Source organism: Schistocerca piceifrons, chromosome 3 (genome assembly GCF_021461385.2).
Source record: "Schistocerca piceifrons isolate TAMUIC-IGC-003096 chromosome 3, iqSchPice1.1, whole genome shotgun sequence".
Taxonomy (NCBI): Eukaryota; Metazoa; Arthropoda; class Insecta; order Orthoptera; family Acrididae; genus Schistocerca; species Schistocerca piceifrons.
The window spans coordinates 582,630,946-582,643,906 of NC_060140.1; the positions used below are offsets into that span (position 1 = coordinate 582,630,946).

The 12,961-nt window shown below is 38.0% G+C and overlaps 1 protein-coding gene across 2 annotated transcripts in view; it reads right to left on the bottom strand.

Annotated features, from left to right (window-relative positions):
- LOC124788293 (breast cancer type 1 susceptibility protein homolog) overlaps window positions 1-12,961 on the bottom strand; it is a 288,179-nt gene that overhangs the window by 176,560 nt on the left and 98,658 nt on the right. For both annotated transcript variants that reach the window (XM_047255527.1, XM_047255525.1), the window contains exon 4: window positions 10,850-11,174. In XM_047255527.1, coding sequence (XP_047111483.1) covers window positions 10,850-11,174 — 325 coding nt within the window. The remainder of the gene's footprint in view (window positions 1-10,849; window positions 11,175-12,961) is intronic.

Below are 12,961 nucleotides of genomic sequence, written 5' to 3' on the forward strand. Positions count from 1 at the left end.
GTCCCTCTGAACTACGGAGATGGGAACTTGCACTCCAACACATCCTTTCATCCCGCCATCCCCCTGGACTGAACCTACGTTAAACAACCTCACTCCCATTCACTCTTCAGTCTTCTCCTCTTTCCCTTTCCTCTTTAGCCATTCATGCATCTTTTCATCCTACATAGTTGTGTTTATCTTTATACTATATACCTCTTTACTTCTGTATGCATCCTCTTTGGTTTGAAGCTGGCACAGTACTTACAGTAGAATATCTTTGGCTTCCCTCTGACAACCATGCCTCCATCCTTGCTATCCTCCCTGTTTACCTTTCCCTGTTGCTTCATAACCTGGGTTGTGAGTAACTGAATCCACTTTCCCTTCTTCCCTTTTTTCCCCTCTCTCCTCCCTGATGAAGGAACAAAGTTCCGAAAGCTAGGAATGTAAATTTTCAGTTCTGTTTTATGTGTATCTATCGGCTGTACTGAGCTGAGGTAAGTACTGGCCAGCCCCTCTATCTCTTTATTAGTATTTGTTTCACATCTTATATGAGATTTTCCATTAATCATTTAAACAACACTATATATATATATATATATATTATTAAACAGTCTGGCAAGTTCTTGTTAATTCACTAGAAGCTTATGACTTTATAAAATGTTGTTGGGTATGAACACAAGAACAGCTACAATGTAAACAAAATCAGTATAAAACTGTACCTCATAATGCCCCTGAGCATATAAGTACAATTCAAAATGTGTGGTACAAGAAAAAATACAAACAATACGTTAATTACATATTCTTTAAGTAATGTAGCTATTCACTGTTATTTATTGTGTTTTTTTTATTGTAAAGACAAACATTTTCTTAGGTGATATTGTATTTGCACACAGTAAAATAGCGGTGTCCAGAAAGCTTCTTCCTTGTATAAAATCTTCACAAGTTTCATGTTGCATAAGATCAGAGTGTGAGTGTGTGCTTTCAGAACGGCTACTATTTTCCACCAATTCCTGAATAAGGTTCTGATTTCTTATTTATGTTCCTGTATGTTCCTTATTTTTTGTCTTGCTTTACAGTGATGTGTTAAAAAGGAAAGTATATGTTTCCATCACCTTCCCAATCTCTGCAATATTCTTATCAGGCCCCATGCTCCTTCTGCACCCATCTCCCTACCCTATGACTCCTACCCCTGTGACAGTGCCCGATGCAACACTTGCCCTATGCACCCTCCTACCACCACCTATAGTAGCCCTGTGACTGGCAAAACATATACAATCAAAGGGAGAGCTATCCGTGAAATGACACATATCATACACCAGCTATTATGTAAACACTGTTTGGCCTCCTTCATCAGCATGACTACCACCAAATTATCAGTTAGGATGAGTGGGCATAGGCAGAGGGTGTATACTGGCAGCTCACAATATCCTGTTGCAGGGCATGTTCTACAACATGACATTCGTGACCTCGGCACCTGCTCCACCATAAGTGCCCTCTGGATTGTTTTCCCAGACACCAGTTTCTCAGAACTCTGCATGTGGGAACTAGCACTACAACATGTCCTTGGTTGTTGCCACCCACCTGGCCTTATTTATGTTCATTTTTTCCATCTCAGCATTTCTTCACTGTAATTACTCTTTGCTTCACTCCATTTTAGTTTTCTATATATTTCATTCTCTATCCGATATATTTTCCACCGCCCATCTCTGTTACGTACAATGCACTTGGCTTTTCACTCTTATTAACTCATGCATGATGTCTAAGCAGTAATTTCAGTCTACATATTACCCTGTCTTCCAGCTTGTAAGTTCTTAGGTTTTCAAATCTCACCCAATGTAATCCCCAATAAAGAGTCTTTCCTTCTCATCCCGTACGGTAAGCCTCCCCTGACCCATGGTTCTGGGTGACTTTCCCATTTTCCTAGACCTCTCCAGTTCTTTTCCTTCGCCCTTTTTCCTTCCCCTTCAACTCTTCTGCCTGCAGAGGAAGCCACTGGCTCTGAAAGCTTGCCAATTACAACAGTCTTTTATATGTGTGTTCTGTCGTCGCTTAGTGAGTAGATTTTTCATCTATCCAATTAAATGATTGTATCAATTACATTGTATTTCTTGACATCACAGATCACATTCATTGGAATTACCGGAAAGAAGAACTCATTTAAATGAAAAATAAATCAGCAACCAACCACCAACAAAGTTTTCCAAAAGAAAGCACTAATATAATGTGAAAGTTCTCTTCTGAAACTTACGCTGCTGATATGTCAACTTATTTATTTATTTAAATTATTTTCCATGGAGTCATCAATATGATGGCTTTTGCAAATGTAGAGTTAGAGAAAGCTTTTGCAAATGTCAAGTACAGTTACAAACTTAAACTACATTAAATCTTAGCTTTACAGGTAGTAATTAAACAGTAAATTGATGCTTGTCAAAATACCTTACATCTTACATACATTAATACAGCCAATTAATTTTTATACACTATTTTACTATTTATTATGCTAACACGAATTCTTTACAGACGAATGGAAAAACTGGTAGGAGCCGACCTCGAGGAAGATCAGTTTGAATTCCGTAGAAATGTTGGAACACGTGAGGCAATACTGACCCTACGACTTATCTTAGAAAATAGATTAAGGAAAGGCAAACCCATGTTTCTAGCATATGTAGAGTTAGAGAAAGCTTTTGACAATGTTGACTGGTATACTCTCTTTCAAATTCTGAAGGTGGCAGGGGTAAAATACACAGAGTAAAAGGCTATTTACAATTTGTACAGAAACCAGATGGCAGAGTCAAGGGGCATGAAAGGGAAGCAGTGGTTGGGAAGGGAGTGAGACAGGGTTGTAGCCTATCCCCGATGTTATTCAATCTGTATATTGAGCAAGCAGTAAAGGAAATAAAAGAAAAATTCAGAGTAGGAAATAAAATCCAAGGAGAAGAAATAAAAACTTTGAGGTTCGCCGATGACACTGTAATTCTGTCAGAGACAGCAAAGGACCTGGAAGAGCAGCTGAACGGAATGGACAGAGTCTTGAAAGGAGGATATAAGATGAACACCAACAAAAGCAAAATGAAGATAATGGAATGTAGTCGAATTAAATCGGGTGATGCTGAGGGAATTAGATTAGGAAATGAGATGCTTAAAGTAGTAAATGAGTTTTGCTATTTGGGGAGCAAAATAACTGATGATGGTCGAAGTAGAGAGGATGTAAAATGTAGGCTGGCAATGGCAAGGAAAGTGTTTCTGAAGAAGAGAAATTTGTTAACATCGAGTATAAATTTAAGTGTCAGGTAGTTGTTTCTGAAAGTATTTGTGTGGAGTGTAGACATGTATGAAAGTGAAATGTGGACAATAAATACTTTAGACAAGAAGAGAATAGGAGCTTTCAAAATGTGGCGCTATAGAAGAATGCTGAAGATTAGATGGGTAGATCACATAACTAATGAGGAGGTATTGAATAGAATTGGGGAGAAGAGGCGATTGTGGCACAACTTGACTAAAAGAAGGTATCGCTTGGTAGGACATATTCTGAGGCATCAAGGGATCATCAGTTTAGTATTGGAGGGCAGCGTGGAGGGTAAAAATCATAGAGGGAGACCAAGAGATGAATACGCTAAACAGATTCAGAAAGATGTAGGTTGCGGCAGGCACTGGGAGATGAAGAAGCTTGCACAGGATTGAGTAGCATGGAGAGCTGCATCAAATCAGTCTCTGGACTGAAGACCAAAACAACAACAATAATAACAACAACAACATTACTCTACAGCTCGTAAACTTAACCATTTAAAACTTGTTGAGTGAATAGAGACACTTTTCAATTAAGAATTCTTTAGTTTTGATTTGAATTGATTTTTATTACTGTTTTTCATGGACTCTGGCAGTTTATCATACCATATCGGTCCATTAGTATATGGGCTCTGGTCCGTCATTTTTAATCTTGTTCTTTGTCGGTAGTAATTCTCTTTGGACCTGGTGTTGTGGTCATGTATATTACTACATTTAGTTACTTTAGTTTTCTGTGAGACACAAAAGTAATTAATTTATGAAGATACAAGGAGTATATGGTGTCTGAAAACATCACGGCAAGAGTCTTTATAGCCTAGTCCATGTATAATCCTTAACCCTCTTTTTTGTAGCAATAGTACTCTGTTAAGGTGAATGTCTGCAGCACAACCTCATATTTCTACACAGTAGCTAAGATGGGGACAGACTGTTCCATAATACACAGTTTTAAGCGTGTGAGTGGGCACCATTTTGGAGAGTTGGCTAAGAAGATACTTTTTTACATACAGCGTTAATATGGTTAATCCACCACAGGTTTGAGTCCAGATGGACCCCTAGAAATTTACACTCGTTTGCTTCCTCTGCCAATATGCCACATACCTCATTTGCGCGTGAGTTGTGTGGGCTGCCAGTTGTAAATAAGCATCTGGGATTTATTTACATTGACCTTTAATCCATGTGCATGAAAATATGAACTTAATTCTAGTATCCCATTTCTTGCTGAGAATTTCAGTTCTTCACAATCTTTACCACGAAATAAAACTGAAGTGTCAGGGCGCTGATGACCTCGATGTTGAGTGCCCATAAACCCCAACACACACAAAACTGAAGTGTCATCAGCATAATTTACAATGTGAAAGTTAATGGGGTGTACATCATCATTAATATATGCTAAAAAGTGGAAAGGTCCAAGAATTGAGGGACTCCCTGTGTCACTGTTTCACTTGTGGATTCAAAGGTTAAGATCTTATTGTCAATTTGATGTGTAAGTTTGGTACACTGTTTCCGATTCACCAGATAGGTGGATAGAAGTTTTATTGATGCATCACTGATATAGTATGCCGGCAGTTTTTTTAAGATTAGCTCATGGTTTATTGAGTCAAAAGCTTTGCTCAGGTCAAGGCGTATTCCAGCTGTGTGTATACCCCGTTCTCTACTGCTATATACTTCATGGAAGAAACTGGTAACAGCAGTCGTCGTGCTTAAGTCTTTCCTAAATCCATGCTGTGATTCAGTAAGCATTTTGTGTCTTGAGAAAAATGTTGAGAGTTGTGATAGGATGACTGTTTCAAATATTTTACTGAAGATAGAGATTAGTGACATCGGTCTATAACTTGAAACTACTTCTTTACTTCCCTTCTTACGGATTGGCTGAATTACACTTATTTTTTAAGGCATTTGGGTATATGTTTTCGTTAATACTACAGTTGATAAGATAGGTAAGGGGTTTATAGTTACTTCATTGGCACATTTCTGTAACACCACACTTGAGATACCATCCCATCCAGATGAATGCTTGTTCTTTAACTTTTGCATTGTGTTAAATATTTCCTGTTGATTCATCTCCATAAATTTGAGCTCTATACCATCCATGACATCACTTGGTGCCCCAGCCTTGACTATAGCGTGGAAACAGCCACCTGCATTCAACATCAGCCTTCAGCAAAACACAGGACAATCCACAACTACCCCATTTACCGCTGGTGTGAAATGTTGCCGTTCCTCTCGATTATGAAGGAATTTGTATCTGTTTAGAATATATAAATGGCTGAGACCTGCTATTCCAGATACACTGGATGACTTCTTTGCCATGCCAGCATTATGATTATCATAGCATGATTGAAACAAAAAACTACAGCTGTGTACACAGGTTTGAAATGGATCTGTGGCCATAAGAGTTGCTAGCCTAGTTTGAAGGTGCAGTCCAGTGCACTTCAGTTTGTTCCTTCACTTATGTCTGAAATATTTGTCCTACAACATCTTTCAACAATTCACTGGTTTTGTCACCAAACATTTCTTTTCCCACAATAATGAAGGAATCTTTTAATTTGGAAAAGAGGTAATAGTTTTTTTGACGACAGCACATTTCCCAATATTTTTGCGAAACAAATCATACCATAAAGACACTGTTTGGAGAGCTCATTAATGTCATGCATCAATAAAACGGAATATTTTCATAGTATGCAAGTTTAAAACTGATAACCACCAAATAGAGCACTTTAGTTCCACGAAAATGTAAATCAACATGGTGCTGCTCAGTTGTTTCTACCAATGAACCACAGCACAAGACACAACTGCCAAGAAAATGTGTTTCCAGTAGTAAGACGAATTATTGAGAATGTTTACTTCAATATTTATTCAATATTATTTTTACTATTTTGTGAATGCCGTTTGTGGTGACAGCGTTGCATAGTCTGATGTTTACATTATGTTGAAAGTGATACATTCGTTGTCAGTTGATGAAACCAATGAACATGAGCCCAAGCTGTCAATCACACTAATAGTGCATCATGATTTAAATTGAAACTTCCTGGCAGATTAAAACTGTGTGCTGGACCGGGACTCAAACTTGGGACCTTTGCCTTTCACGGCCAAGTGCTCTAGGAAGGTACAAGACAAGAACTGGCAGAAGTAAAGCTGTGATGATGCGGTGTGATTCGTGCCTGGGTAGCTCAGATGGTAGAGCACTTGCCTGCGAAAGGCAAAGGTCCTGAGTTTGAGTCTCGGTCCAGCCCACAGTTTTAATCTGCCAGGAAGTTTCATATCACCACACACTCCACTGCAGAGTAAACATCCCCCAGGCTGTGTCTAAGCCATGTCTCTGCAATATCCTTCCTTTCAGGAGTGCTAGTTCAGCAAGTTTCGTAAGAAAGCTTCTGTAAAGCTTGGAAGGTAGGAGACGAGTTACTGTCAGAGGTAAAGCTGTGGGGACAGGGCGTGAGTCGTACTTGGGTAGCTCAAATGGTAGAGCACTTGAACGCGAAAGACAAAGGTCCCAAGTTTGAGTCTCAATCCAGCCCACAGTTTTAATCTGCTCGCAAGTTTCATATGAGTGCACACTCCGCTGCAGAGTGAAAATCTCACTCTGGATGATTTAAATTCTTCTGTCTGTCATATGTGATGACTGTGATGTTTGCATGATGTCGTATGTCCTGTTCTGAGATTGACTGATACAACTAAACCGAAGAGATACCATGTTGATTTACATGTCTGCAAAACTAAAGCGATGCCATGCTTGGCAGTTTCTGTATTTATACTTGTGTACTACGAAAGTATGCAGTTTAGCTGGTGTACCAAAATAAACATATCTTCAAAATGCACACTGTGCAAAAGTACCAGTGAATGTAACATCAATGACTAAACTGTTACAGGAATGGAGTTCATCAAAAGTAAGGTATTTTCTTTTGCTATTACACCATGGTAACCTTCGTGCCTTTATATCTACGGAGATTGGTGGATTTTTATAGAATTCAGTCCATTGTGATTGGAGGATTTTATAAAGAGTTCATACAGTTCTGCATTGGTCTGAATTATCCAAGCACCATTTTTACATACTCCTCCTTATATCTTGTGCAGTACTTCCTGTTCCCATGCATCTGAAGCATTTCTGACCTGTTGTGTTATTGTCCACATTTCAGATCCATACTTAAAAACTGGTCTTATAATTGTTTTGCAAACTGTCATCTTCAGCTGTCTTGAAATCCTGGAGGATTGCAAAATGTTAAGGAAGTTGTATCCGCTCTGTTATCTGCAGCTACTATTGCCTTTATCTCTGTTGGTACCATAGTATCTTTAATAATCATACCTCCCAAATATTTAAATTGCTTTACTCTTTCAAACCCTTCAAACAGGACAATACCTCTCCACCTTGTTTTGTTTCTGGTTTTGATCATATACTTAGTTTTTTCCTTACTTATGACCAAGCTCAGTGAAGCCACTTTGTGTTCCAAAGCTACATAGTTTTCCAGCAAATACTCTCTATGTCTCGCAAGCACGGCTATGTTGTTTGCAAATGCCAATAGGCTTAATTATCTTGTTGGAAATAGTAACATCCGTTTCGCTTTACAGTTTTCGCATGACTGCCTTCAGAGCCAATTTACATAATGTCAGTTATACAGAATCTCCCCGCTTTAGTCCTTGAAAGACCAGAAAATTATTGGAATATTTACCATTAAGTTTTATTTTGTAGTTAGTGTTGTTGAGGGTCGTTTATAAGAGTCTTTTTAGCTTTGGTAGTATCACCAGCTCCCGTAATGGCTTAAAAAGATGATTTCTGTTGACACTGCCATAAACTGCTTTATAATCCACACACAGTTGATGTGTTGTTGCATTGAACTCTTCCATTGTCAATCTAGACACGAAAATGTCGAGCGCATGTGGAAACAACACACCCTCTATGACAACCTAGAAACAACATGGGTGAACTAAAAATGGCTACTTGGAATGTAATGAGTCTTAACAGAGTAGGGGCATTCAGAAAGTACCAAATAGGAATAACAGCAATACAGGAGATTATGTGGAAGGAGACCTGGACTTTGGATTATGGTGACAACACAATATTTTGCAGCAGCAGTGGTACAGCTAACCTTGGAACAGCTTTCCTAGTAACGAGGTATACACCTCGGCAATTTCAAATTTTGAGGCCTTATACGATACGGTACGTACACTTAGAACAAAAATGAAATTTTTCAGTATGACACAGATTTTCACTCACGCTCCAATAAACATTTCTGAAACAAAAAAAAAAGGGTAATGGCTCTGCCACATTTGTTTCAGTGCAGATGCACAAATATCGTACGAACTCCTAAGATAATCAGAATTTGCGAGTAGCAAGTTTCATGGATCAGGGATGCTGCATTGCAGCGTGCAATAAGTTGGAAATTTTAGCCAGTCAGGGACTATGTCCTGATGACCGAAGCAGTTAAGGAAATTGCACGATTTCCCATCCATTCTTTTCCTTTCCTTCTCCTTCCTACATTTCATGTTTACATGTATGTACCAGCCATGTCAACACGAATGATACCAGATACGACTTAAGATATACACAGAACTCAGTTATGGCACAGCTGAACAAGAAAAATTCCCCCTTGGCATTTTCTGTTATTTTGCTGAGGCATTTTGATTCAGTAGATTACCATTTCCACAAGGGAGAACAAAACTTGATTCAGTAGATTACCATTTCTACAAGGGAGACCAAAACAGCATGCCACAAAAGCCTTTACTATGTATAAATGATATCTTTGGAATAGATAACAGAGGGTCATATTAACTAATGATACAACAAAAATAAATTTAAATTTAGACTGTGAAAATATTGGGTGCTGCAAGATTTGGTACATGGTCCACTCGTGTTCTTGCTGAAACTAAACTATTTACCCATGAAACTGGAGGAGTCTCCGAAAACTGTTGTGTTTCCCGATGACACAATTATGTTGATAACTGCGCCCCCCCCTCCCCACTCTTGTTTTTTATAATCATTAATGAGTATAAGTCCAAATAGGAATGAATTACATAAATTATCTGTATCACTAAAAATATTTGCAATACACGGCTAAACTGAAAAGGCATGTAGCTAAATACCTACAGGCAAAGGGAAAAACAAAGTGTTCAAAGCAACAGTGGCCTAAATAGACCTTTTCCAAATTTTGACTTTCGCCTCTCAAATACAGTGAACTTATGCTTCTTTCTTTTATAACAGCTGTGCACATCTTGTTTCTCATAATTACAACTAAAAAATGGCATGTTCCAGCAAATGGGCAACAAAAATGTAAATGTGCTAATGCAGCATCTTTAATCATCCCTTCATAAGTAATGAACTAATAAATATTTTTAGTAGTTATTAGAGAAAGTAAAAGACCTTACAAGATCTATTTTCTACTGCAAATATTCCATTGTGAGAAGGAAGCGTCAAACATGCTCTGAAGTATTAGAATACAAGGGGACAAGCTGGTGAGCTGAGAACCAAAGCTACAACTCACAACAAATATCCCCTAATAACAAAGGTTTAATGAGCCTCATACTTTTTTTTCTGTCCTCACAGACTCGTTACACTCGAAATCATAATTCTGTACGTAGGTGTACTGAACTGACTCTATATAACAATAAATGTATGAATTGTATAAGTCAAATATTTCTACATTATGGAACTCGTAGCTTGTTATCAAAATAAGTAGGTTATTTTCCAACAATAGAAGTTCACTGAAATACATTCTGTTAGTTAGACATATCTTACTGAGATGCACTTATTTATCTCATTTAAGAATTTCACGTCAAATGATGTGTGTAAATAATCATCCTAGAATTTTCATTATCATAACAGTGTGTATTCACAATCACAAATTTGTGCTTGGATTAACATTAACACATCATTCCACACTCCAAGACTAAGTCAATTGTTAGCTATCACAACCCTGTGATTGTTGTGGAGACAATGGAGAAATGATAGGCACCTAATGAAAAAATAAATAAAATGTCATGGCACTTCAAGGGCTTGCATGTCAATTTCACTACTTATTTATTCCAGTACTTCACATTTAAGCTCATGGAGATGATGATTGGTTTGTGGGGTGCTCAACTGCGCAGTCATCAGCGCCTGTACAAATTCGCAATCTGTACACAATCCAATCTAGCCACTATGGACAACACAAACACCCAGTCCCCAGGCAGAGAAGATCCTGAATCCAGCAGGGAACTGAATCCAGGAGCCTGTGATCCAGAGGTAGCAATGCTAGCCACTAAACCACGAGCTGCAGACTTAGGCTCATGAAGCTAACTGGATCCTTTTCCAGACCTCTGTGTGGAGTAGCTAGCACAGTCAACTACTGTAACACGAAGGTGACCTCACACCTTTGGAGGAAAACAGTGATCAATAAATAATACCGATGCCTTCACGCCATTAATAATGTCACAAGAAAAACACTCAGTTCATCAGCACATTTCATTGCATAATGCAATTTTTAGACTTAAATTATTCTATTACACAAATTTATTTAAGGACATGACTTGCTAGTCATGTGTTTGTAGTCTCATTTCACTAGTACAAACATTGGCCAAACAGAAAATTTAAATAATCTTTGCCAAGATATACCTTACTGTTTGCTGTCTTTGGTCCCTTATAGCTCTTACAATATTTCTCACTGGTTCCACCAGAGCTTTGTCCAGCAGTAGCAGCCTCACTGGATGTCTGTTCTACTACAGCACTGCTAAAGCATTTATCATCACTTCCTCCACTCTGGACTCCACGTGTCATAGATAATCTGTTTCTGCCTAGATGGCCAGTATCCTGTCCCTTAGGTCTGTCAACTGGGGCAGGCAATAAAAAATTATCCAGCTTTTTTGAATTTTCCTTTTTATTCTTGTAGACTTTGTTGTTCGATCTTGAAGATGAGGGCTGATCACAGGGAGAATTTTTCCTAAGAAAAGGAGCACATTTATTGAGCTCTGAGCTCACAAATAGAAAATAAAAACATGAAGTCAAAAAATTCACACATACATTTGCAAAAACAAATCCACTGAGAGTGAATATGAAGGCCTTAAATGTATTTCAAAACAACTTATAGTTAAGGCTTCATTTGAAAGATGATATCTCATCTCAGTGAGTATAACATTTGCCATGATATTGTTACTTGTAAGTCATAATTTCAAAGCTGTGTTTGTCATCAACATATTCTAGCAAATTATTATTAACTTTTCTATGAGTGTACCATCAGGAAGAACCTTACAGGATATGGAATGATGACAAAATAAAACATTCTTTTGTGATATGTGACAGTATATTACATAATGGATGATTACAGTGCACATGGCTTGCAAATGATGGTGTTTTTACAATGAAATTTGCAGCTGTTTAAGCGTAAATTTCACCAGTAAAGATAACAAATAATATTTTGTGTGACACATACCTTGACACACATACATTGACACTTTTGTATCTAATTTACCACACCTCTTGTCATTAATAGAGACAGTGTTGCTTGCAGATGATTACTCTACAACTGAGCAACAAATCTGACAGCCCAGAAGAAAACATCTGTTCTCCCACCTCTTAAGTTCCCTTCTTCTCTAACTACCAATGAGAAGTGACTGTAACAGTATCATTTCTCCCATGGCTACCATCCATATTGTTTTATTAGATGCGAACAGAAACCTATTACTTACAAGGTGCTGCAGGCCCAGGTTTAACATTCAATTTTGATCTAGTGGTTACCCATGTCTTTGCAATTGGAAAATGCTGTTTGCTGATAGCCTTTTGATTTTCCTAAAGTAATCTTCTATTAGTGTTTGTGGCTCAGTTCTAAGACACACGAGACCAAATGAAAGGAGTCGTACAAAGAGTATACGGATTTCTTTGTTATCTTTATGATAATATCAGAAAAAAACAAAACCCTGTGCACTGCACAGCAGAGGCATGAATTATTCATTTTGAACAGCAAAGAGAACATGTGCAGATTTTTTGCATTCAGATAACAAAAACTGCAAAGAGCACCTAGGTAAACTATTCCAAGGTATGGAGGGGGGGAGACTAAGGAAGAAAATCATTGTCCGCCAGTTATTTAACTTATTTGTACAAGATCTAGCTCAACCAAAAAGAGACAGGTATACATCTGGAAGGACATGAGGGTATTAGCAGCTAGAAAGTGAAAACTATAAAAAGACACTTATTTTTGTCTTTCACATTGAAATAATGCCAGATGAAAATTTCAATGTTAATATTCTATCCAACAAATCTACCAATCATCATGAGTATGTAAATAGTGACATGTTTAGTTAATATTGTTGGATATACTTCAGTAAACCGAACGAAAACCTTAAACACTTTTTTATACGTGAATTATTGAACACCAGTGTGTCATTTTTTGACATAATCACTGGCCAAGAGAAGGTGTACAGGTTTCGCTGGAAAAAAGTTCTTGCAGTTGTGTGTGAAGTCATTTGTGCACCGCCTCATACATCTGCACCAGACTGAAATTTCTTTCTTCCAGTCAGCTCTTTGAATTGTGCAATCATATTGCACCACTTGGCACAAGGTCATGTGTGTACTGAGTACACTGGGTATATAACAGTATCAAAGTGAAGATCAGTGATGGTTGTAAATGTGGCACCAGGCAGTATGAGGTCAGGCATTCCTTGTTGCAAAATGACAGCTGCAGTCAGACGTCCACATCAATTTGATCAGACTGCATGCCAAAGATGACTTTTC